This window comes from Anolis sagrei, chromosome X (genome assembly GCF_037176765.1).
Source record: "Anolis sagrei isolate rAnoSag1 chromosome X, rAnoSag1.mat, whole genome shotgun sequence".
In the NCBI taxonomy this organism is placed as follows: domain Eukaryota; kingdom Metazoa; phylum Chordata; class Lepidosauria; order Squamata; family Dactyloidae; genus Anolis; species Anolis sagrei.
In genome coordinates this window covers 53,285,468-53,311,046 of record NC_090034.1, presented here as the reverse complement: position 1 = coordinate 53,311,046, position 25,579 = coordinate 53,285,468, and the positions used below count along the sequence as shown (strand labels likewise).

The 25,579-nt window shown below is 41.3% G+C and overlaps 1 protein-coding gene across 9 annotated transcripts in view; it reads right to left on the bottom strand.

Annotated features, from left to right (window-relative positions):
• Positions 1-23,814, bottom strand: part of TCF3 (transcription factor 3) — a 90,806-nt gene extending 66,992 nt beyond the window's left edge. For 5 of the 9 annotated variants that reach the window (XM_060785034.2, XM_060785035.2, XM_060785039.2 and 2 more), the window contains exons 1-3: positions 23,068-23,813; positions 17,251-17,343; positions 16,609-16,681 (exon numbers count right to left, since the gene is read on the bottom strand). In XM_060785034.2, coding sequence (XP_060641017.1) covers positions 16,609-16,681; positions 17,251-17,322 — 145 coding nt within the window. In that variant the 5' untranslated portion in view covers positions 17,323-17,343; positions 23,068-23,813. Of the gene's footprint in view, positions 1-16,608; positions 16,682-17,250; positions 17,344-23,067 lie in introns of all 9 variants that reach the window. The other 4 variants (XM_060785038.2, XM_060785040.2, XM_060785041.2 and 1 more) reach the window with 1 other exon arrangement.
• Positions 23,815-25,579: the final 1,765 nt, after the last annotated feature.

Sequence of the window (25,579 nt, the reverse complement as noted above, 5' to 3'; positions counted from 1 at the left end):
TTTTCATAAGCAAATTCGTAATCGGCTCTGCCTTTCACGAAAAATTCACGCAGGAGCAAACAAGGATGAAAAGAACAGTTTTTTTCAAACAGAAAATCATATTTCTCTGCGGTAATATGATTAGATTCATAAGTTTATTGTTGGAAGAGACCCCAAGGACCATCCACTCCGAACCCATTCTTTCATGCAGGAAGACACCATCTGATCTCTCCTGACAGATGGCCATCCAGCCTCTGCTTTAAAAGCTCCAGAAAAAGCAAATCTATATATACACACACACACACACCAATGCAAGTCAGTGTGTCGTGCTTGAGATATATTCCTCACCCCCCCTCCCCGAAAAAAATGCTGATTATTATGGGAAAGGCACCGTCCCCATTTCTCTTCCTCTGCTGTTCATTTAACCAGAAACGTCTTTCCGAAATTGCACGCTTCCCTCCCGAAAGCCTTTTGTGTTCATCATTCCCCGGGAGAATTGGTGTTTAATTGCTACCTCATTTGCATAATTATGCATATTAATCTCTGCGCCTAATGAATATGCATGGTTCTCGTTTAGATTTTGTTTTCTAATCAAAAATTTTCTTTTCTTTTTTTTCCATTTCTCCCTATCTCTCCTTTTTTCCCTTCCCTCCAATGTGATTACTTTGCGGAATTCAGTGGTGACGCTAATACGACTCGGGACGAAAGAAAGAAAGAAAAAAATGAAGGAAGGACAGAAAGTGTGTGGAGAGCTTCAACCAAAGCAGAACAGACCAGGACTATAACTTCCTTTGATCCAGACACTAGACTCCAATGGATGCAGCCTAGAATCGCATTGGCCTTTTTGGCTGCTCCATGACACTCTTGGCTCATGTTCAGCTTGAGGTCCCTTTCAAATGCTTGTAACTCTATTGAGGGAGTTTCCTTCTCTCCTTCATTCCAAATTCCTTCTCTCTTTTCTCTCTATCTATTTCTCCCACTCTTTCTGAGTTATGACCTCCTCTTGGAAACCCAGTTCTCCGAAACCAGGGGATCCTGGGAAATGTACTTTGCGGGATAGAAGAAAGGAAGGAAGGGAGGAAGATAAAGAGGAAAGAAGGAAGGAAGGAAGGAAGGAAGGAAGGAAGGGAAGGGAAGGGAAGGGAGGAAAGAAAGAAAGAAAGAAAGAAGATGAAGGAGGGGGAGTGAAGGGAGGAAAGAAAGAATTGAAAACAACGAAGGAAGAAAAGAAGGGGATTGGAGGGAAGGAAGGAAGGAAAGAAATGGAAATAAGGAAGGAAGAAAAGAAGGGGAAGGGGGAAAGAAAGAAGGAAAGAAAGGAAGAAGGAATGAAGGGGAAGGAGGGAGGGGGAAGGGGAAGGAAGGAAAGAAGGAAGGGAGGAAGGAAGGGAGGAGGAAGGCGAAGGGAGGAAAGAAGGAATTGGAAACAAGGAAGGAAGAAAAGGGGAAAGGAGGAAAGGAAGAAGGGGAAGGAGGGAGAGGGAATGGGAAAGAAGAAGGAAGGCAAAGGGAGGAAAAAAGGAATTGGAAACAAGGAAGGAAGAAAAGAAGGGGAGGAAAGAAATGGAAATAAGGAAGGAAGAAAAGAAGGGGAAGGGGGGAAAGAAAGAATCAAGGGGAAGGAGGGAGAGGGTAGGGGAAGGAAGGAGGGAGGAAGGCGAAGGGAGGAAAGAAGGAATTGGAAACAAGGAAGGAAGAAAAGGGGAAAGGAGGAAAGAAAGAAAGAAAGAAAGAAAGAAAGAAAGAAAGAGGAAGGGAGGGAGGGACGGGAGTGGCAGAAAGAAGGAAATGGAAATAAGGAAGGAAGAAAAGAAGGGGAAGGGAAAAAAGAAAGAAGGAAGGAAGAAGGGGAAGGGAAAGAGAGAGAGGAAAGAAAGAAAGAAAGAAAGAAAGGGGAAAGAAAAAAGGAAGAAAGGAATGAAGGAGAAAGGAAAGAACGGAGGGAGGGAGGGAGGAAGGGAGAGCCGACATTAACTTTGCTGATGGCTGTTTCTTCCCTCCATTCCTTCCTAGAAAAGCTCAATCTGAGAAAGATAGAAGAGACGGGTCGCCAGATCCCAAAATGCCCCTGCCTGACGGTGCCCCTTTCACGGGGTTTCCTCAGGGCTCGCCACTACCTTCCTCTGGGGCTGAGACAATGTGACTTGCCCAGGTTCTCTTTGAAACCAGAGTTGCGACCCTCAAAGTTTGAAAGGACGTTGGGGGGAAAGGGGGGAGGGTGCTTCAGTGGCAAGGAAGCGGCGGACCTAGTGCTATTCCCAGAAGAGACTTCTCTTCTCGCATCTTCTCGCATCCCATAAAACCTGTCCTAAGAGTTTTTCCAAGTTGTCTATTCGATTCTATGGTTACCATCGAGTCTCGCTGACAAATTCCTAGCAACATCTCACTGTCTTCTTCCCTCCTCCATTTCTATTCCATTAATAGAGTCATTAAAATTGGGGAGGGGGGGCAGTGAGAAGGGAGCGAAACCCCACAGATTAATTGCGCCTCTTAATCGTTCTGCTCATGAATATTCACAAAGCAGCCCGTGCTCACGGTCTAATTAAAACGCACTAACGGTACAGGAAAGAGCTGTTGGGAAAAGGGGGAATCTTCCTCCGCTTCGCCCACTGTTTTGGGGTTTCGGCCCCGGGATCCCTTCCGTTTTGGAGGGAGATAAAGAGAGACAAGAAAAAAAGGGCTTCTGGACCTGAGGTCCTATGATCCCCTGCCAATCAGGGGGACCATGGGCTTTGCAGTCCCCAAAAGGCCCCAGAGATGAAAGCGAGGAGCCGAGAGGGGAGGCGGCAACCGGCACAAACGCAGGGGAAACGGAGGTCCCGGAGAGACAGGCTCCTCCCGGCAGCTGCAAAAACAAGGGAGGCCCCGCGGCCGAGAAGAAACAAAGGAAGGGCTCCCAAAGAACCAAGGCGAGGGAAAGCATCTCTCGTACAGAGCTTTCCAAACTTCTCCCACTTTGGAGACCTGCCTCCTTTCGCAACACGGTCATTTGGTCGCTGGCAAACAGAGTTAAACAATCTCTTCAAAGAGTTTCATACTATACACACACACACACATTCACTCACACACACACTAGCTTGGGTACCCGGCGTTGCCTGGGTCATATGAAAAAGTCATGTTTTACAATTGTACAAAATGCATAAGCTTGTGGGTGAACGATGCCAGCTTAACCCCAGAGTACTTAAAGTTTGTTATGTTGAGCAAGTTTGCCCTAGATGCATCACCAGTGGGGTTCTGTGTGCTCTCTGGCTATAGGGTAAACTACACCTCCCACTATGCTGAGTCAGTCCTCTCAAATCCCTCCAGTAGGTTGAGTTAGACATGGGGGTTCTGTGTGCCAAGTTTGGTCCAGGTCCATCATTGGTGGAGGTCACTGTTTCTCTGGTTGTGGGTCAACTACAACTCCCAGAAAGGAAGGTCAGTCTCTCACCCTTCCCCCGCACCCAAACACCTCCAGTAATCAAATTTCAGAATATCAGGTATGTGTGCCAAGTTTGCCCAGATCCATCGGTGTTTGGATTCACAGTGCTCTCTGGATGTAAGTGAACTACAACTCCCCCAAATCAAGGTGAATTTTCATCAAAGATCTCCAGTATTTTCTGCTGGTCATTGGGGCTCAATGTGCCAAGTTTGGTCAATTCCATCTTTGGTGGAGATCAGAGTGCTCATTGATTGCAGGTGAACAATACATCCCAGTACCTACAACTTCAAAATGCCCAGGTGAATTCCCCTCAAAACCCACCAGCATTCAAATTTGGGCATATCAGGTATGCATGCCCAGTTTGGTCCAGAGTCATCATTGTTTGGGTTCATAGTGCGCTCTGGATGTCAGTGAACTACAACTCCTATAAATCCTCCCAAAGACCTGTAGTATGTTTTTTTGGTCATGAGGGTTCTATGTGGCAAGTTAGTTCCAGGTCCACTTTTAGTGTAGTTCAGAGTGCTCTTAGATTGCAGGTGAACTATACATCCCAGGACTTACAACTCCTAGAAATCACTGTGAATTCTCCCCAAACCTCTCTAGTATGTTCAGCTGCTGATCAATTCCTCTATTTGCCATAGAAAATAATAGGAAAGGGTTAAGGGAGAGGCAGTGGACAGGGTCATGCAAATTCCACACCAATGGAGAGAATAAAAAATACTGGGATGTCTGTGGTGGAGGAAACACTGCATCTCAACCAGCAAACTGTAAGAGTTAGAATGGTCCCAACACTTGAACAGTGCAAAGCACCCCACTTCTGTAGGATCAAACCTCTCTGTGGGGTTTTAACCACAGATGGCCATCTGTCAGGAGGGATCAGATTGCACCCTTTTTCATAGCTGAAGGGGGTTGGAATGGATCCCCTTTGGGAGTCTCTTCTAATGGAGTCTCCGTCTCTGAAGGTTTTTGAACTGAGGCTGGATGGCCACCTGTCGGAAGGGATCGAATTGTGCCCTCTTTCCTAGCTGAAGGTGGCTGGACTGGATGCCCTTTGGGGGTCTCTCCTGGTGGAGTTTCTGTCTCTGGAGGTTTTTGAACTGAGGCTGGATGGCCATCTGTCAGGAGAGATTGGATTGTGCCTTCTTTCATAGCTGAAGGGGGTTGGACTGGATGCCCTTTGGGGGTCTCTTCTAGGGGAGTCTCCGTCTCTGGAGGTTTCTGAACTGAGGCTGGACGACCATCTGTCAGAAGGGTTCGGATTGTGCCCTCTTTCATAGCTGAAGGGGGTTGGACTGGGTACCCTTTGGGGGTCTTTTCTAGGGGAGTCTCCATCTCTGGATGTTTTTGAACTGATGTTGGACGGCCATCTGTCAAGTGGGATCGGATTGTGCCCTCTTTCCTAGCTAAGGGGGTTTGACTGGATGCCCTTTGGGGGTCTCTTCTAGTGGTGTCTCCGTCTCTGGAGGTTTTTGAACTGATGTTGGACGGCCATCTGTCGAGAGGGATCGATTGTGCCCTCTTTCATCGCTGAAGGGGGCTGGACTGGATGCCCTTTGGGGACCCCCTTCCCAGCTCAACAGGATACTTGCATCCAACGGGAGCCAGGATCCGGGACAATGCAAATGGTGACTCACGGCAACGGGAAGAGATAAGTAAGGAGTATTGTTTGGGTTGGGAAGGACGATTGCTCAGGCGAAGACGGAGAAAAACAATCTCCCCCTGTTTGTTTTGTTTCCCTTTCCTTAAACTAAAGGGGAGGAAAGTTTTCCTTCTTGGCCACCTGCTCCTTCGAAATCAACACAACGAGGGGCGGAAACCCCTTCTTTTTTTCCTTTGACCGGGGTTGTTTCCCAAAGGGCCGTTGCCACAACAGAGAGAAAGGGCAAAGCGGGACACAAGGCGCTGGGGCTGCTCTAGGAAATGAAGGCCTTTCTTCAGCACTCAGGGCGACACCTGGGGAACTCACTGCCACAAGACGTGGCAAAAGCAACCAGCATAAAGGGCTCCATGATCAAGAGGCCATGGTGGACAGGTTTGCCCAGAGGAGTGGAAGTGGCTGCAGTTCAATGGCACCTTCACAGGAAGCTCTACCCATCCGTCAAATACTGTATCCATCAATCCATTCACCAAATAACGTATCTATCCATTCATCTATCAATCCACCCATCCAGGTGTCAATCAATCATATGATGGATAGATATCAAATAATCATCCATCAATGTATTGTTGAGGGATTTCATGGCCGGAATCACTGAGTTGTTGTGAGTTTTCCGGGCCGTATAGCCATTTTCCAGAAGCATTCTCTCCTGATGTTTCACCTGCATCTATGGCAGTAAGAAGCCAGACCTTGAAACTGCTAGGCCATTAAATGCTAATCAAGGTGGCCAATTGCAACATTCACACCTGCCTCAAACAAACAAGAGTTCTTCCTCCCACCTTGGATATTCCACAGATATATAAACCCCACTTTCCTAGTTTCCAACAGACATCGCAACTTCTGAGGATGCCTGCCATAGATGTAGGCGAAATGTCAGGAGAGAATGCTTCTGGAACATGGCCAGACAGCCCAGAAAACTCACAGCAACCTAATCATCCATCAATCCATCAATCCATCCATCAAATAATTATTAATCAATAATAATTTTTAAAAAAACGTTATTTATATCCCACCACCATCTCCCAAAAGGGACTCGAGGCGACTTACAAGGCACTCCAAGTACAGCATACCAAAAATGGTACATGAGTATAAAACAATATCACCTAAAAATGGTATAAACAACCACTATCAATACATATAAAAATAAAATAACACAATTTTAAAAACGCAGATAATCTGTAGTTAAAACCAGCTGTCACCAATTCATAACTAAAGTGCTAGAGTGTCAACCTCATCTGGGCCCATTTCAGCCAATTTGAGGCCCAAAGCCTGCTTAAAAATCCGTTGTTTTTATTATTATTTATTTATTTACTCTATTTGTAACCCGCCTTTCCCTACCCCGAAGGGAACTCAAGGCGGCTTTAAATATGGCAACTATTCAATGCCTTTGGACAACAAACAGTTCAAATACACTTAAGTTAAAAAAATAAAATTAAAATTAAATACACATTAAAACATATAAAACATTGCATTCGCCATTTAAATCACACCATCCTTAATCATAATCCGGGGCCATTCCAATGCCCAACTGCACGTATTTCAAGGCTATTACTGCACTATAGATTAATCTCCAAAGGCTCGGTCCCACAGCCAAGTTTTCACTTTCCTTCTGAAGGCCAGGGGGGAGTTGCTCTAGTATCACTGGGGAGTGAGTGCCATAGCCAAGGGGACACCACTGAGAAGACCATGTCTCCCGTTCCCACCAGATGCGCCTGCAGCGGAGGTGGGACCGAAAGCAAGGCCTCCCCAGACGATCTTAATCTCTACGATGGTTCATAGAAGGAGATATGTTCGGACAGGTAAGCTGGACTGGAACCATTTAGGGAAAAGTGCTGGCTTTATAGGCTAAAGCCAGCACTTTGAATTGTGCTTGGTAGCAGACTGGCAGCCAGTGGAGCTGACGTAATGGGGGTTGTATGCTCGCTGTACACCACTGGATCGGAAGGACTGGAGGGTAGAGGCTAACCGAATCTCTTTTGGGAGAGTATTCCAAAGCTTTGGAGCCAGAACTGAGAAGGCCCTCTCTCTTGTCCCCACCAACTGCGCTTGAGACAGTGGTGGGACCGAGAAGGGCCTCCCCTGCCCATCTCAAAGCCCAAGATGGTTCATAGAAGGAGATGTGGTCTCAAAGATAGGTTGGATCCGAAGAGTACAGGACTTTGTAGATAATAACCTGCACCTTAAAATGAGCCCAGAAACTTATCAGCAGCCAGTGGAGCTGTTTTAGTAGGGGCACAGTATGCTCCCTATAGTTAGCTCCAGTAAGTAATCTGGCAGCCGACCTTTGCACTTACTGCAGTTTCCGAACAGTCTTCAAAGGCAGCCCCATGCAGAGGGATTACAGTAGTCCATTCTGAATGTAACTAAGGCATGGACCACCGTGGCCAAGTCAGGCTTCTTGAGGTACGGTTGCGGCTGGCACACAAGTTTTAACTGTGGGAATGCCCTCCCGGCCACCACTGATACCAGAGCTTGAAGCATTAGTGGTCCATCTAGGAGGACCCCCAGACTGTGGACCTGTGTCCGCAGGTGGAGTGTAACCCCGTCGAGTATAAGTTGCCACCCTATACCCCGACTGGCCTCACGACTGACCAGGAGGACCTCTGTCTTGTCTGGATTAAGCCTCAGTTTGTTGGCCCTCATCCAGTCCATCACAGCTGACAGGCACTGGTCCAGGATTCAGGGAGCTTCCTTGGATTGAGGTAGAAAAGAGTAGTAGAGTTGTATGTCATCTGCATAGAGATGGCAGCCATCTTCAAAACTCCAGATGACCTCACCCAGTGGTTTCAAGTAGATAATGAAAAGCATGGGGGACAAAACAAAACATTGTGGGACCACAAAGGTCAAAGACCAGGGGTCCGAGCAGGTGTCCCCCTGTATCACCATCTGGGTACGATACTTCAGGAAGGAGCAGAGTCACTGCCAAGCAGTGCCCCCAAGACCCATTCCGGAGAGCCGACCCAGAAGGAGACCATGGTTGATGGTATCAAAAGCCACTGCGAGATCCAAGAGAACCAGCAGGGACACACTCCCCTTGTCTAGCTCTCTGCAGAGATCATCCACCAAGAAGACCAAAGCTGTCTCCGTTCCGTGACCAGGCCAAAAACCAGACTGTGATGGATCAAGTAATCAATTTCATCCAAGAATCCCTGGAGTTGAGAGGCCGCCACCCGCTCCAGAACCTTGCTCAAGAAAGGGAGATTAGAAATAGGCCAGTAGTTGTTTAATATAGAGGAATCCAGGGATGACTTTTTTTGAATTGGTTTTACAATTGCTTTTTTCAAGATGGTATTTTTTCCTGCTCCAACGAGGTGTTGAGGATTCATCTTTCTATATAACCAATAACCAATCCATTGATCTACCTATTCATCCAGCTATCAAATAATTAATCTATCAATCTATCTATTCATCCATCTATCAAAAAATTGATCCACCAATCTATCAATCCATCCATCCATCAAATAATCTATCCATCAATCCATCTATCAAATAATGGATCCACCAGTCCACCTGTCTATTCATCCATCTATCAAATAATCTATCCATCAATTTATCTATCTATTCATTCATCAAATAATCGATCAATGGATCCATGTATCAAATAATCGATCCATCAATCCAACTATCTTTTCATTCATGTATCAAATAATCCACCCATCAATCAATCTGTTAACCCATCTATCAAATAACTGATCCATCAATCCATATATCAAATAATCTATCCACCAATCTATCTATCTATTCACCTATGTATCAAATAATGGCTCCATCAGTCCATCCACCTGTCCATCTATCTATTCCTCTATCAAATAATCTATCCATTGATCAATCCATTTATCTAATCACCCATCTATCAAATAACTGATCTGTCGATCCATCTATCAAATATTAGATTCATCAATTCATCTATGTATCAAATAAACTGTCCATCAATCTATTTATCAAATAATCTATCCATCAATTAAATAATCAATCCATCAGTCCATCTATCTATTCATCAAGCTATCAAATAATCAATCCATCAGTCAATCTATCAAATAATCAATCCACCAACCCATCTATCTATCCATGCAACAATCATTCCTACCCTGTAATATTCACCCCTCTATTTATTTATTTATCTATCCATCCATAATACAAAGATAAATACTTTTTTAGAAGCATGTTACATTTCTGATTTTAAAACTCCCCAAAGCAGTCTAAAAATAACCCCGGAACCCCATCTTGAAACTTGTCCACACAGAGTCACCTTTGAGGGCCTAAAGATTCCTAGAGATGGGGGGAAATAACATAATTGTATTTAGTTCCTCACTTTCCCGGAGATGGAAGCCTAAAAGGAGCCCACGCTTCAAAGGGTACATCTACAATGTAGAATTAATGCAGTTTGACACCACTTTTAACTGAGGTGGGTTCATGCTACAGAGGCCAGGACAGAGAGAAAAAGGGCCGCGCCAAGAGGGAAGAGATTCTCAAGCCGGATTAAAATAGCAAGCCGAAGGGAGTTAAAATTAGTTTTTCGTCCGGCTTCCTGATTTAAAACTCCCGTTCACCGGATCTGGAATTGTCATCAGAGATATAAAAGCCTTGGCGCGCAAAGCATGCAAACCCTCCTCCGCGGCTTGGTTTGGCTCGATCCTGCTCTCTCCCCAGAAAGAAGGCAGCCTTGTCCGGGGAAGAAACTGGACGCTAAAGAATTGGACACAGATTTCATTAGGTTGATCTAAACAAGAGACATCAAAAATAGCGTGTGCCTATAGTGTAGATGCACCCATCATCAGAACACCTAGTGGATAGACAAACCCATCATTGGACCACCTGATACACTGTGTATCTACAGCGTAGATGTATGCATCATCGGGGCATTTGATATGGCAAGTATCTATGGAGCAAACAAACTTGTTCTTGGACCACCTGAAACTTTGTGTATCTACAGTGTAGATGTATGCGTTGTTGGACCACCTGATATAGCAGGTGTCTACGGAGTAAACGCAACCATTATCAGACCTCCTGGTTGACATACAAACCCATTGTCAGACCACCTAATACAGGGTATATACAGTATCTATAGGGTAGATGCACCCATTGTCGGACCACTTAATCGGGAGGCAAACACATCATCAAACAAGCTAATATAGCAGGGATTCACAGTGCAGATACATCCATTGTTGGACCACCTAATGGATAAACAAACCCACGGTTGGACTATCTAATATAGCAGTAATCCACAAGGTAGGCGCACTCGGCGTCAAACCACCTAATGTTTAGACACATTGTCAGACAACCTAACATAGCAGGAATCTACAGAGTACACGCACCCATCATCAGACCACCTGATGGATATACAAACCCACTGTTGGACAACCTAAACAAACAGATATCTACAGAGAACACGCACCCATCATCAGATGACCTAATGGATAGACAAACCCATCATCAGACTATCTAATATAACAGGTTTCTACAGAGTACACGCACCTTTCATCAGATCACCTGATGAACATACAAACCCATAGTCAGACAACCTAATACAGCAGCTATCTAGAGGGTAGACACAGCCATTGTCGGACCACCTAATGGATAAATAAACCCATCGCTGGATATCTAATATAGTAGGTATCCACAGAATAGACACACCCATAATTGGGCTACCTGATAGACATACAAACACATCACCGAACCACCTGATATAGCAGTTATCTAAAGGATACACAAACCATTGCTGAACAACCCAATATAGCAGGTATCTACCAAGTAAATGCACCCAGCATCAGACCACCTAATTGACATATAAACATATTGTCGGGCAACCAAATATAGCAGGTATCTACAGAGTAAACACACTGGTCGTCGGACCACTTGATAGATATACAAACCCATCGTCAGACCAGCTGATATAGCTGGAATCTATAGAGTACACACACTTCATCAGAACACCAAATGGATAGATCAACCCATCATCAGACAACCTAATACAGCAGAAATCTAAAGAGTACACACACCCATTGTTGGACCACCTGATGGACATACAAACCCATGGTTGGACAGCCTAATATGTCAGGTATCCACAGGGTGGACACACCCATCATTGGACCACCTGATGGACATACACACACACTGTCAGCCAACCAAATATCACAGGTATCTACAAGGTAGATGCACTCATCACTGGACCACCTGATGGACAGACAAACCCATCATCAAACCACCCAATATGGTGCATATCTACAGAGGAGACGCACATTAGTTAGACACCTTGATATAGTTTGAAACTATGGTACACATGAATCTACCCTCAATCCGCCTGATATAGCATGTATCTACCCTGCAGATGCAAGTTGTCAGACAACTTGATATAGCATAAACCTACAGACCAACTTATATAGTTTATATTCACAACATAGATGCACCTGTAGTCAGTTTGCCTGATATAATGCGTATCTAGTGTTATTTGTCCTATCTGAGAAGGTGTGACTTGCCCAAAGTTGGTTTCCATGGATGTAGAGGGAATTGAACACATGTCTGTCTCCAGGGTCACTGCCCAACTCGTAAATCCTAATACACTCAATTAAGAAAGTAGATCCTCTACCATAACTTTCCAATTTCTAAATATATGCAAAAAAGGACACACCAAAGCCCTTCTCAAGAAGAAAATCTACCCATTCCAAACCAATTTCTGCCCCGTTATAAGCAATTCAGGATCTAAGTGAAGATTCCAGATTTGATACGAGGAAAAAAACACATGTCTGAGACTTCCTTCTCACTCCCCCCGCCCCCAATTCTCGCTCCCCATAGCAACCCAAACTTGGAGGCCATTCAATATGGCGAAAATCCCAATCTCTGCTGCCGAGAATGTACTTGGACTTTCAAATGCAAATACCAACAGAAGCCGAACATATGGCGGAGGTTAGCTCTTATTTTTCCTAATTAAATGGCGCACGGCTGTTTTGTATAACAGTGTTAATAGGGCAGCCGCCAGTTTTTTTGGAAGGGAGACCAGTGCAAATTTTTGGGGGGGAGACAAAGGGGGAAAAGAAAACCGTCGAAAAGAAATTGGCAGAGTTGGAGGGAGAAAACAGAGCCCAAAACGGCGCTCGTCTCGCCGCAATCGATGCAGCCATTTGCGACGGCGCAAAGCCAGTTTGGAGGAAAGGCAAAACCTTGGTGATCAGAAGACCGGAGGGTGAAATTATGGCCTTCTGGGGGTGTGTGAAATGGCACATTTTGTTTTCATGAAGGTTTTTCCCAAAACGGAAACAGAACTCAGGGTTCCGAATTACGAATCCAAATGGCCCTCCTCCTAGAATCTTCCCCAAAACAAGAAGGGGGCGGGATGGACAATTTGTAAGGAAAACAAAACGAAAACAGAATGGATTCACACACCCCATGCCTTCTTTAAACAGCTCAAGGTCTGCTCAGGAAAGGATGGTTGCGACTCCAAAAGGGTCAATATTGGTTGAATGTCCGAACAAACATCTGGATACTGAAAAGGTTCGGCATTGGTACCAATTGCTGAAATAGGTCTTGGGGGTCTCCTTCTCCGGACGTCTTCAGTAAAGAGGTTGGATAGCTCTCTCTTGGGGTCCCCTCCAACACTTAAAGACATCTACTGAGGGTCGCATTTTTAAGAAATTAAGTCATGATAATACAGCCGAATCCTGGAAAACGCATGCGGCGCCGCGCCAGGGTGGAAGCGGTAATGCTGAAGCGGTTGCCAAGGCCATTTGATTTAGAGCTGTTCTCTCTCTCTCTCTCTCTATATATATATATATATACACACACACACACACACAATTTATACAGACATACACATATACATGCACACACACACTACAAAAATGGCCCACATCTCTTCTTTCCAAGGTTCTGTTGAACTCGTTTTCGTACTTGCCAGAAATTTGAAAAAACCGAAGGCCGTGACCCTTTTGTTATTGCCATTTGATACCAACCCAAAGAATGGAAACACAACAAATCACGGGTTTGAGAGCATGTCGAAATAAATTATACTGTCTCAGTTTTTGCACAGAGTAACATTGCTTACCTTTATTATCTATAGTTATATATCTACATTCAATCGATATAATAAAAGTGAAAAGACATTTTTATGTATGTATGTTTGTGGGCAATTTCTAAGATGGCTCCCACATCTGGAGAGCACTGTGACTTCTGCCAAACTTGGCACATAGACTACCCATGACCAACTGAAACTACAGACGTGTTTTTTGACTTTGGATGATGGGAGTTGTTGTTCATCCACATCCAGGAACCACTGCAAACCTGCCAACGATGGAACTGAAACAAACTTGGCACACAGACCCACAATACAATACAATACAGACCCAACTTTTAATACTAATGAAGTCAGGGAGTAATCGACCTTGGATGATGGGGGTCGTAGTTCTCCACATCCAAAATACTTAATCCAGGCATCGCCGGATATCTAAGCTACTATATAATAAAGGTCAAAGTATCTATGCATGTATTTTCCAAGACAGTTCCAACTTCCAGAGAACACTGTGACTCCCACCAACAATGGATCTGAACCAAACCTGGCACATAGACCACCCCCCCCCCCCATGACCAACAGAGAATACTGGAGGTTTGGAGGGGGGCTGACATTGGAGATTGGGAATTATAGTCCACCAACTATCAAAGAATTCAACTGATGATATATCTGGATCAAACCTGGCACACAGACCTATCATGAGAAACTCTAGATAGTGACCGGGTTTTTTGTTTTTTTTTGGAGGGGTGTGTGACTCTTGATGATGGAAGTTGCACTCCGCCCACATCCAAAGAGCACTATAGAGAGGGAATGATGAAAAAAATGACAAATTTCTATTATTTTAACTGGTTATGTGTGCAAAAACTGGCAAAACTCCCGGTCCAGATGGAAGTCATTTTCGTCAGGTGGAGAAACACTTTTGTCCTCACAATAAGGGGCAGAGGGAAGGGGGGGGGGGTTCTTTTTTCACGTGGAAGGAGGCATTGTGGTTCTTTATTTAGCAGACAAAAGGCAGGGGGAAGAATCCCAGGAAGGGAAAGCTCTGCCCATCAAAAGCAAGGCCAACTTTTGTATTGTGTTGGAAGGAGATCAAAGTACAATGGGTGAACCATTTACCGGGGGGGGGGGGGGGGGGGAGGTACAAATGTGGTGTTTAGACATGCATAATCCGACCCACGCTGTATTGTTTATTCCCTAACTTTCATTAGGAAATAATGAAAAGGATGCAGGTTGAGACCATGCAAGCCTTGGACCCCACTCTGGCTGACCCCGAAAACCCACATTTTTCCCCACCAAAAAAATTAAATTAGTGCAACTTCTGAAATGTCCCCCGAACCAGCCAGAAAATGCAATAATCCCCAAATCCATACAACAACAAAACCGATATTACCAGATATTTCTGTTCTGTCTCGAAATGGGGACAGGAAGTGATGAGGGGTCACTTCCTGCTGCCATTTTGAGAGGGAAGAGGGGTAAATTTTCAGGGGAGATTGTGGTCTAAGGAGAGGTGGGTAAGAAATAATAAAATGTATTATATTATTATGAAGGCAGAGAAATCAATTTGTGCGCCCTTTTTGAGGATATTTCTCGGATTCGGTCATTTGTCAAAATCACCGCAAAGACATTCCAAGTTTCGGGGAATATTTTGAAACATAAACTAGATGCATTTTGGTTCGAAAATGAAGGATATCAAAGAAGGAATGAAACTCATCAGACGCAACATGCTCCGGGCAAAAAGGAGCGGCTCGTTCACGAATTTTCATGGCCCGGAGTCTCAAAGTCTCATACGTGTTCATACGTGTTGTAATCCAAGAAGACGTACAGTTAATCACCCCCCCCCCCCTTTCAATTTAAAGTTTTAGAACGTCCCTGGAAAAGTTCTGGAAAGAAAGGAAGTCAAAAAGAGGGGAAATCCCCGAACTGAGAAGGCGGACTAAGAACAAAAAAGTTAAGGGATTTCCCCTCTGCTTTGAACTTTTCTTTGAAAAAGTCTGAACTTTTGGTACGAAGGTAATGTATTGCATAAGGCCAGAGAGGAAAATAATAATAATAATAATAATAATAATAATAATAATAATAATAAATTTACAAACAAGAATAATTATAATTGTAATAATAATAATTTAATAAATTCAATAATAATAATAATAATAATAATACATTAAGGGATTGTCCCTCAACTATGAACCTTTTCTAAAGTGAAACGTGAACTTTTCATATAAAAGTAACTTATTGCCTAAGACCAGAGTGCAAAATCTATATCCACAATAAAAGTGAAAATATGTATGTGTGTGTGGGGTGCCCACTTCCACAGACAGGCTCTCACTTCAAAAAACACATTAACCCACAGTGCTGAGGAGCCACCAAAAGCCCTCCCTTCAATGACATTTCAAGTTATAGTAAGCGCCATGAACATGTAGCCCAACCCCTGCCAATGTCCTCCCCAAACACCATACTGCCCACCATCCAAGGAATGCTTTCGTTCAGGGACAAATCATCCTAGATTTTACGTGTTTCCTCCACCACAGACATCACAGTGTTTCCGACTCTCTCCATTGGTGTGGAATTTCCATGATCCTGCCCACTGTCTCTCCCTTCACCCTTTTATACTCGTTTCAACTCTGCACAACAAACAGAGCAGAACTAATCAACAACTAAACACATTGGAGGAGTTTGGTGGACTGACTCCACATGATGGAAATTGTAGTTCAACCTGCATCAAGTCAGAGCACTGTGACCCCCACTGACAATGGGCCCAGACCACATTTGGCACACACAATCCCCATGAACAAAGAAAAATCCTGGAGATGTTTGGGGGGAATTCACCATGATTTATAACCATTGTAGGTACTGGGATGTATAGTTCTCCTGCAATCAAAGAGCACTCTGCACCCCACCAACGATGACCCTGGACCTCACTTGGCACACAGAACCCCCATGACTAACAAAAAAATACAGGAGGTCTTTGGGGGAAATTCATCTTGATTTATAGGAATTATAGTTCACCTGCATCCAGAGATACATAAACAATGATGGATCTGCACCAAATATGGCACATATACTGATAAATTTGAAAACTGGTGGGTTTTGGGGGAAATTGGCCTTGACATTTGTTAGTTGTAGGTACTGGGATTTATAGATTACCTGCAATCAATGAACACTCTGAACTCCACCAAAGATGGAATTGGACCAAAGCTGGCACACAGAGCCCCCATGACCAGGAAAGAAAATGGAGGTCTTTGAGGGAAATTCATCTTGATTTGGGGGAGTTGTAGTTCACCTACATCCAGAGAGCACTCTGAACCCAAACACCAATGGTTCTGGACCACACTTGGTACCCAAGCTGGTAATATAATAAATTCCATAATAATAATAAGTTAAGGGATTTTCCCTCTGCTTTGAACTCTTTCTAAAAAGAAACGTGAACCACTTTTTGTTCAAAAGTAGTGTATTGCCTAAGATAAGAGCACAAAATAATTGTAATAATAATAATTGTAATAATTTGTAATCATAATGCAATAATAACAAATAATTTTGCATAAGCCTCACCTGATCCACCAAACTGAGTGCTGGCCAGAGTCGTGGGTCTGTTCTTCCCATTTGCAACAGGAAGCGGAAACATCTAGAATAAACAATAAAATAAAATAATAAATATACTAATAATATTATATCAATATAATATATAATAATATACTAATATGAATAATATATTAAAATAATATATCTCTTTTATCTTGCCCTGATCTCTTCTGGGATTCTATAGCCCAGTGGTTCTCAACCTGGGGTCCCCAGATGTTTTTGGCCTACAACTCCCAGAAATCCCAGCCACTTTACCAGCTGTTAGGATTTCTGGGAGCTGAAGGCCAAAAACATCTGGGGACCCCAGGTTGAAAACCACTGCATAGCCCTATTCCTCTCCAAGAACCTGCTTCTGGCTATGAGGGTTGGGTGGCCCTCTGCTGGGAGGGATCAGATGGTGCCTTCCTTCATTAAAGGGGTTGGGCTGGATGGCCTTTGGGGGCCCCTTGCTGCTCAATGCAGAGCTCATAAGGCCTCCTTATATATCTCTCAAAGCCAGGAACCCATGAGGCTCTGTCTCTCCTTGGACCCAGGTCAAATGACCCACATGCATTTCTGAGGCTAAGCAGGGCCTGCCCTAGATGTTATTTGGATGGTAGTCCTCCTGCCTACCATGCTGAAGTCCAAGAGGTCACTCAGCTCCTTGTCTGTCCCGGCAGCCGCCATCCTCTGCTGTGGATTCATCGTCCCAAAGGATTCGAATGCCTAATAATAATAACAACAACAACAACATGAAATGATATTGTAATATAAATTAACAGTAAGAATAACAACAACTTTATGTCAGCATGGACTTAGCTCTCTCTCTCTACACATGCGTGTGTATACTTTTATATTACTTTAAATATATTATTGTACATATACACAGAATAAAAGTGAAAAATATGCATACACATAATAAAAGTGAAAAATGTGTGTATGTGGTTGGAGTGTCTACTTACACAGACAAGCTCCTGCCTCCGCATACAGCTCTAGCTCCCACTACTCAGGAGACAACAATGCCCCCCCTCCAATGACACTGGTGGTTATAGTGAGCGCCATGAATATGTCCAAGAGCCCTGCCATTGTCCTCCAGAAACACCACACTGCCCACCACCCAAGTGAAAGCTTTTATACGGGAACAATTTCATCCTAGATTTTCAGTTTTTCCTCCACTACAGACATCCCAATCTTTCTGACTCTATCCATTGGTGTGGAATTTGCATGATCCCGCACACTGCCTCTCCCTTAACCCTTTCCTATTGTTTTCTAAGGCACACTGCAAACAGAGGAATTGATCAGCAACTGAGCATACTAGAGAGATTTGGGGAGAATTCACCATGATTTCTAGGAGTTGTAGGTTCTGGGATGTATAGTACACCTGAAATCAATGAGCACTCTGAACTCCACCAATGATGGACCAGGAACTAACTTGGCACACAGAACCCCCATGACCAACAAACAATACTGGATGTCTTTGGAGGGATTTATAGGAGATGCAGTTCACCGACATCCAGAGTGCACTATGAACGCAAACAATGATGGATCTGGACCACATTTGGCATGAATACCCGATATGCCCAAATTTGAATATTGGTGGGTTTTGGAGGGTATTGGTCTGGACATTTTGGAGTTGTAGGTACTGGGATTAATAGTTCACCTGCAATCAATGAGCACTCTGAACTCCACCAAAATTGGCACACACAACCCCCATAACCAGGAAACAAATACTGGAGGTCTTTGGTGGAAATTCACCTTGATTTAAGGGAGTAGTTCACCTACATCCAGAGAGCACTGTGAACCCAAACATTGATGGATATGGACCAAAATTGGCACACATACCCAACATGCTGAAATTTGATTACTGGAGGGGCTTGGGGGCTAGTATATTCCAGGGGTATATACTAGCCCCCAACTGTCCTTCTATTCTGAACTGTCCTTCTATTCTGAACTGTCCTATTCTGGGAATTGTAGTTCTCCCACAACCAGAGAAAGTGACCTCCACCGATAATGGATCTGGACCAAACTTGCCACACAGAACCCCCATGACTAACTCAACCTACTGGAGGGGTTTAAGGGGACTGACTCACCATAGTGGGAGTTGTAGTTTACCCTACAGCCAGAGAGCACACAGAACCCACTGAGGATGCTTCTAGGTACTGATGGAGTTTCTGAGGGCGAACCTGGCATGATGTGAGTTGTAGTTGACCCACAAACTTATGCATTTTGTACAATTTAGAAACTGACTTTTTTTCAAATAACCTGGGCAACACTGGGGACCAAGTTTTATATATGAAATAAAAATAATATTCTATTTCAATATTATATGAAATATTGAAATCTAAAACAAAATGATATACATACATCTTAAGATGTACATGTATATCTATATAATATAAATAATATATATAATTAAAATAAAATATTAATAATATATAAAATAATATTGTACCATAAAATAATATGGTGTATGTGTGCATATATATGCCATCTTTAAAATGTATGTGTGCATATATATATTAAATAATGTATTATATAAATAATTATTTCTTTATTATTTACATATTATTTGTGTATGTGCGTACATATGTATATATGTGTATGTATGTGTGTGTATATATAGACATCATATAAAATATGTATTTATATCTACATGTATATGTTTATATATAATATAATATACAGAACTTATATAGGAATATTAGATGAACAATGAAAACCTTTAAATGGGGGATGATAATAATATAATTATTACATTATAAAAACAAAGGTAATATTAACATATTATTTATTAACATCGTTTATTATAATTATATATTGTCATTATTATATTTTATTTTATCATTTTTATTATATATAATTTTAAATTTATTGAATTACATATATATATATATATATATATATATAGTATAATAAAAAGAAAATATTATATATAATAAAAATGATAAAATAAAGATATAATGACAAGAATATATAATAAAAACTATGTGAATTAATAATAACATAAAATGTAATATAATAAAATATAATAAAAAGATAATACATTATAATACAAGAAAGTAAAATACAGTAAAATAAAATAATAAATAATAAGATTAAAACATAATAATGATAAAATATAAGAAAATAATATAAGAAAAATAAAATAGTGTAGAATTAGAATACAAAATAAAATTCATACAAGAAAATGATAATAATGTACAATAATAATACAAAATAATAAAAATAATGTAAGAAAAAATAAAATTGCAATATAATAATAATTAATCTATATAAATAAAAATGTAATGTTCATTTGTGAGATTAACATAACTCAAAATCCACTGGATGAATTGACACCAAATTTGGACACCATATACATATCAGGTCAACGAGTGACCATCACTCATAAAAACACTGAAATACACAGCAGAAGAGAGTTAAAAAGCCAAAATTTTAAAAATGCCATATATATATATACATACACACACACACACACACACACACATGCAAACATACACATATATACATATACACAAAAACGTACACACACATATACACACACAAAACACACAAACACAGACTGGGCCACAGTAACGTGGGGCAGGGGACGGCTAGTAATAATAAATATGATAGGATTAAAGCATATTAATGATCAAATATAATGATAAAAATAAAATATAATCATCACCATCTCCATCACTTTCTTTTGCTTAAAAGTGTAGGAAGCTTTGGAACGAGAAAGACTTGACTATTCGGTCCTCCTTTATTTGAAATAATAGAAATGTTGTAATAAAGAAAGGGTTTTCAATAAGAAGGAGCCTAGATCCAAACCCAAAACTGGATCCAAGGAAAACAAGGCTTTTTCCAGAGACTAAATCCCCTCCAAGCAAGAAGCTTTGGCCAAAGTTCCCCTGAAGAAAGTCAGAGGCCTTTCAGTCCCTCCCCTTTAAATGTCCCTTTAAGAAGAAAGGGCCAAACTTCAACCTGCAGAGAAGCCAAAGAGACAATAAAGCTCCACGAGGCCAGAAAATGGGGGCAAAAAGGAGAGGTAAATATACTAATAATCATAATATATACTATATTATTATTATAAACAGGGGAAGTGTAGGTAAAAGGGGCCCAAGTTGAACTTATGTATGTATATGTATGTATAGATAGATAGATAGATATAATTTTATTATTATTAATAATAATAATAACAGGGGAGTATAGAAAAAGTGTCCCAAGTTGAACTTATACTTATAACAGTAACAATATACTATTATTACTATATATATGTATATATATTTATTAATAATAATAATAATGGGAGAGTGTAGGCAAAAGTGTCCCAAGCTGAACTTATACCTATGTAATAATATATGTATCTTATTATTATTATTATTATTAATAATAATAATAATAATAATAATAATGAGGGAGTGTAGGAAAAAGTGGCCCTGGTTGAACTTATGTATATAATAATAATCTATAATACATTAGACTAGATTATAGTCTAATTTATTATCAAGACTATGAACCGCCTAAAGAGAGAAAAATCAGAGTCAAAAATGACTGAGAAATAGATATAATTTTAATTAATAAATAATAATCAATTATAATACATTAAACTGGTTATTGAATGAGGAAAAAGGTCCCCAAGTTAGAAGTTGCACAAAGTCAGGTATGGGTCCCATTTAAGAAGAAAGAAATAGAGAGTAAAAATGTCTTTTCAAAGTATATAATAATACTAATAATAATTCAAAGTAATAGTTTATAAATAGGAAATAACAACAATAATAATTCAATGTTGTTTATAAATGGGGGAAGTGTAGGAAAAAGTCTCCCAAGTTGGAAGTTCTGGATTCAATAAAAGAAAAAAAAAGAGAAGTAAAAAATCACAATGAAATATTTGTGTGTGTGTGTGTATACACACAGCATAACAACAACAATAACAACTCAAATTAGTTGATCAATCAGGAGAAAGTGGTCCATTAAAGCGTAAAAAATAACAATGAAGTTACCTACACACACACATATATATGTGTGTATAGATAGATAGATAGTTCGAAGTAGTTTAGGGGGAAATGGCCCAGGTTAAGAGTTGCATAAAGTCAAGTCTGGATCCCGTGAAAGAGTAAAATGAACATGAAAAATATATAATAATAGTAATAATAATAATAATGGTTCAAATTAGTTTTTAAATGAGGGGGAAGTAGCCCAAGTTAAAAGTTGCATAAAGTCAGATTTGGATCACATCGAATCAGCATAAAAATCATTATGAAGAGATCTATATAAATAAAAATGTAATGTTCGTTTGTGGGATTAACATAACTCAGAAACCACTGGACGAATTGACACCAAATTTGAACACAATACACCTATCAGGCCAACGAGTGACCATCACTCATAAAAATACTGAAAAGCACAGCAGAAGACACTTAAAAAGCCAAAAAATACATTACAACGCATGCGTAAAACCACATGTATACACAAAGACACATATAGACGTATACACAAATATACACACACACAAAACACATATACACAGACTGGGCCACAGCAACGTATAGCAGGGGATGGCTAGGATAGATATATAGTATAGTATAGTAGAGAGAGAGAGAGATCCAGCTACTTATATTACTTTTGGCACAAGTTAAAAGTTGCATAAAGTCAGGTCTGGATCCCATCAGAGAGCAAAAAAAAAAATCACCATGAAGACTATTATATTTATGTGTGTGTGTATACACATATGATGTAGTAATATATAATAATAACAACAACAACAACAACAACAATAAATTTCCAATTAGATTAGGGGGAAATGGCCCAAGTTGGAAGTTGCATCAAGTCAGATCTGGATCTCATCAGAGGGCAAAAAACCACCATGAAAAACTACATATGTGTGTGTGTATAACAACAACAACAACATAGTTCCAAGTAGTTTGGGGGAAATGACCCAAGTTGGAAGTTGCATGAAGTCAGATCTGGATCCCATCAGAGAGCAAAAAAAAAATCACCATGAAGACTATTATATTTATGTGTGTGTATACACATATGATGTAGTAATATATAATAATAATAACAACAATAATAATAAATTTCCAATTATATTAGGGGGAAATGGCCCAAGTTGGAAGTTGCATGAAGTCAGATCTGGATCCCATCAGAGAGCAAAAAAATAATAATTATCTAACTATATATTTTAGTAGTAGTAATAATGATGATGTAATATAAAATAATAATAAACTAAAATAATAGTTTCAAGTAGTTTAGGGAGAAAATCACCATGAAGACATATATATGTGTGTGTAGTAGTAGTAGTAGTAGTAGTAATAACAATAATGGCCCAAGCTGGAAGTTTAAAAAGTCAGATCCCATCAACTCAGAAAAGTCATATATATATATATATATATATATATACACACACACACACACAATATATCTTATTATTACTAGTAGGATTGTGATGATTGTGAATAGGCTTACCTTGGGGTGGGTTTTGGGGTGCTAGAGTGGGGGGAACCTCACATCCCCAGCTTCTCTATTGTTCTCCCTGCGGTCCGATGAGAGTTATTAGCCTCCACAAAATAATAATAATAATAATACACTAAATAATAATATTATTTAATATAATAATAAAAGGGGGGGAAAAGAAGCAAAAGAACAGAAATAATAATAATCAAAATAATAAGAAATAATATTTCATAATCATAACAATAAAGGGAGGGAAAAAAAGAACAGAAATAATCATCAAAATAAGAAGGAAGGAGGGAAAAGGACCCAAGAGGCTCCCCCTTTGGAACGTTGGGCCCTTCAACGTTCCATCCGGGGCGTGTTCTTGTGGAGGCTGTGGAACGTTGAGACCCTCAACGCTCCATCCGGGAAGAAGCAGCAGTAGCAGTAAGGAGAGAGAGAGAGGAAAAAAAACACAGTCGGGCGGGCGCAGGAAGCGAACAACAAAACGCCTCCCTCTACGAAAACAGTGCAATCCTTCTCCTCATCATCTTTGTGTTTCTCGTCCGCCGTCGCCCCTTCCTTAAAAGGCGCGGCCGGGCTGGTTTTCTCCCATGGTGTTTTCTCTCTCTCTTTGCCCCCCTGATCCTTCTTCTTTCCTCTTTTCTCTTCTTCTTCTTCTTCTCCTTGGGCTTTTTTTTTCTTCTTCTTCTCTCTCTCTCTCTTTGCAGAAGACACGCAGCAAGGCCTCGCCTCCTCCTCCGAAAGGGGGATCCCTCCGCGGAAGCCCCGCCCCCACGAGGGAGGGAGGGAAGGAGGGAGGGAGGGAGATCAGGAAGGGAGGGAGGAAGCAAGGAGGCTGGCCTTGCCTAGAGTCTATTATATAATAGGTTACTATTTCTATTATATAATTATTTATATTATTTCATACTATATATTTATATTATATATTTCTATATTATATTATATATTTATAGTAATGCTATCTATAATAATAATAATTCAAACAAGTTAATAAATTGGAAGAGTTAATCTAAATAATAATAGTATTTTAGTATAATAATACCTATCTATCTATCTTCTATCTATCCCTAATCCATCTAAAACACAGACATGTGCCTTTCACCTTAAGAACAGACAAGCATCCCGAGCTCTGAGGATTACCTGGGAAGGAATCCCACTGAAGCATTGCAGCGCACCCAAAGACCTGGGAGTCACTCTGGACCGTGCTCTTACCTACAAGAAGCACTGCCTGAACATCAAGCAAAAAGTGGGTGCTAGAAACAATATCATAGAATCAAAGAGTCGGAAGAGACCTCATGGGCCATCCAGTCCAACCCCCTGCCAAGAAGCAGGAATATTGCATTCAAATCACCCCTGACAGATGGCCATCCAGCCTCTGCTTAAAAGCTTCCAAAGAAGGAGCCTCCACCACGCTCCAGGGCAGAGAGTTCCACTGCTGAACGGCTCTCACAGTCAGGAAGTTCTTCCTCATGTTCAGATGGAATCTCCTCTCTTGTAGTTTGAAGCCATTGTTCCGCGTCCTAGTCTCCAAGGAAGCAGAAAACAAGCTTGCTCCCTCCTCCCTGTGGCTTCCTCTCACATATTTATACATGGCTATCATGTCTCCTCTCAGCCTTCTCTTCTTCAGGCTAAACATTATTTATTATATTTATTTGGGGTTCTTGTACCCCGCCCTTCTCACCCCGAAGGGGACCCAGAGCGGCTTACAGCTGCAAGGCGCACTTAGACGCCTGCTACACAAACAATCATCACAAAAAATATAACAGTACAAATTCCCACAATTCAACATTATCCAATAAAATCAGTAAAATGATAAAATCAGTAAAAACAATACAACCCAACCATGCCCAGCTCCTTAAGCCGCTCCTCATAGGGCTTGTTCTCCAGACCCTTGATCATTTTAGTCGCCCTCCTCTGGACACATTCCAGCTTGTCAATATCTCTCTTGAATTGTGGTGCCCAGAATTGGACACAATATTCCAGGTGTGGTCTAACCAAAGCAGAATAGAGCCTGGGGAGCATGACTTCCCTAGATCTAGACACTATCCTCCTATTGATGCAGGCCAGAATCCCATTGGCTTTTTTTGCCGCCACATCACATTGTTGGCTCATGTTTAACTTGTTGTCCACGAGGACTCCAAGATCTTTTTCACACGTACTGCTCTCGAGCCAGGCATCGTCCCCCATTCTGTATCTTTGCATTTCGTTTTTCCTGCCAAAGTGGAGTATCTTGCATTTGTCACTGTTGAACTTCATTTTGTTAGTTTTGGCCAATCATCTCTCTAATCTGTCAAGATCGTTTTGAATTCTGCTCCTCTCCTCTGGAGTATTGGCTATTATTCAAACAAGTTAAGAAATTGGAAGAGTTAATCTAAATAATAGGTTCCTGTGGGTTTTTTCGGGCTATATGGCCATGTTCTAGAGACATTCTCTCCTGACATTTCGCCTGCATCTATGGCAAGCATCCTCAGAGGTAGTGAGGATCCTACAACACTCACTACCTCTGGGGATGCTTGCCATA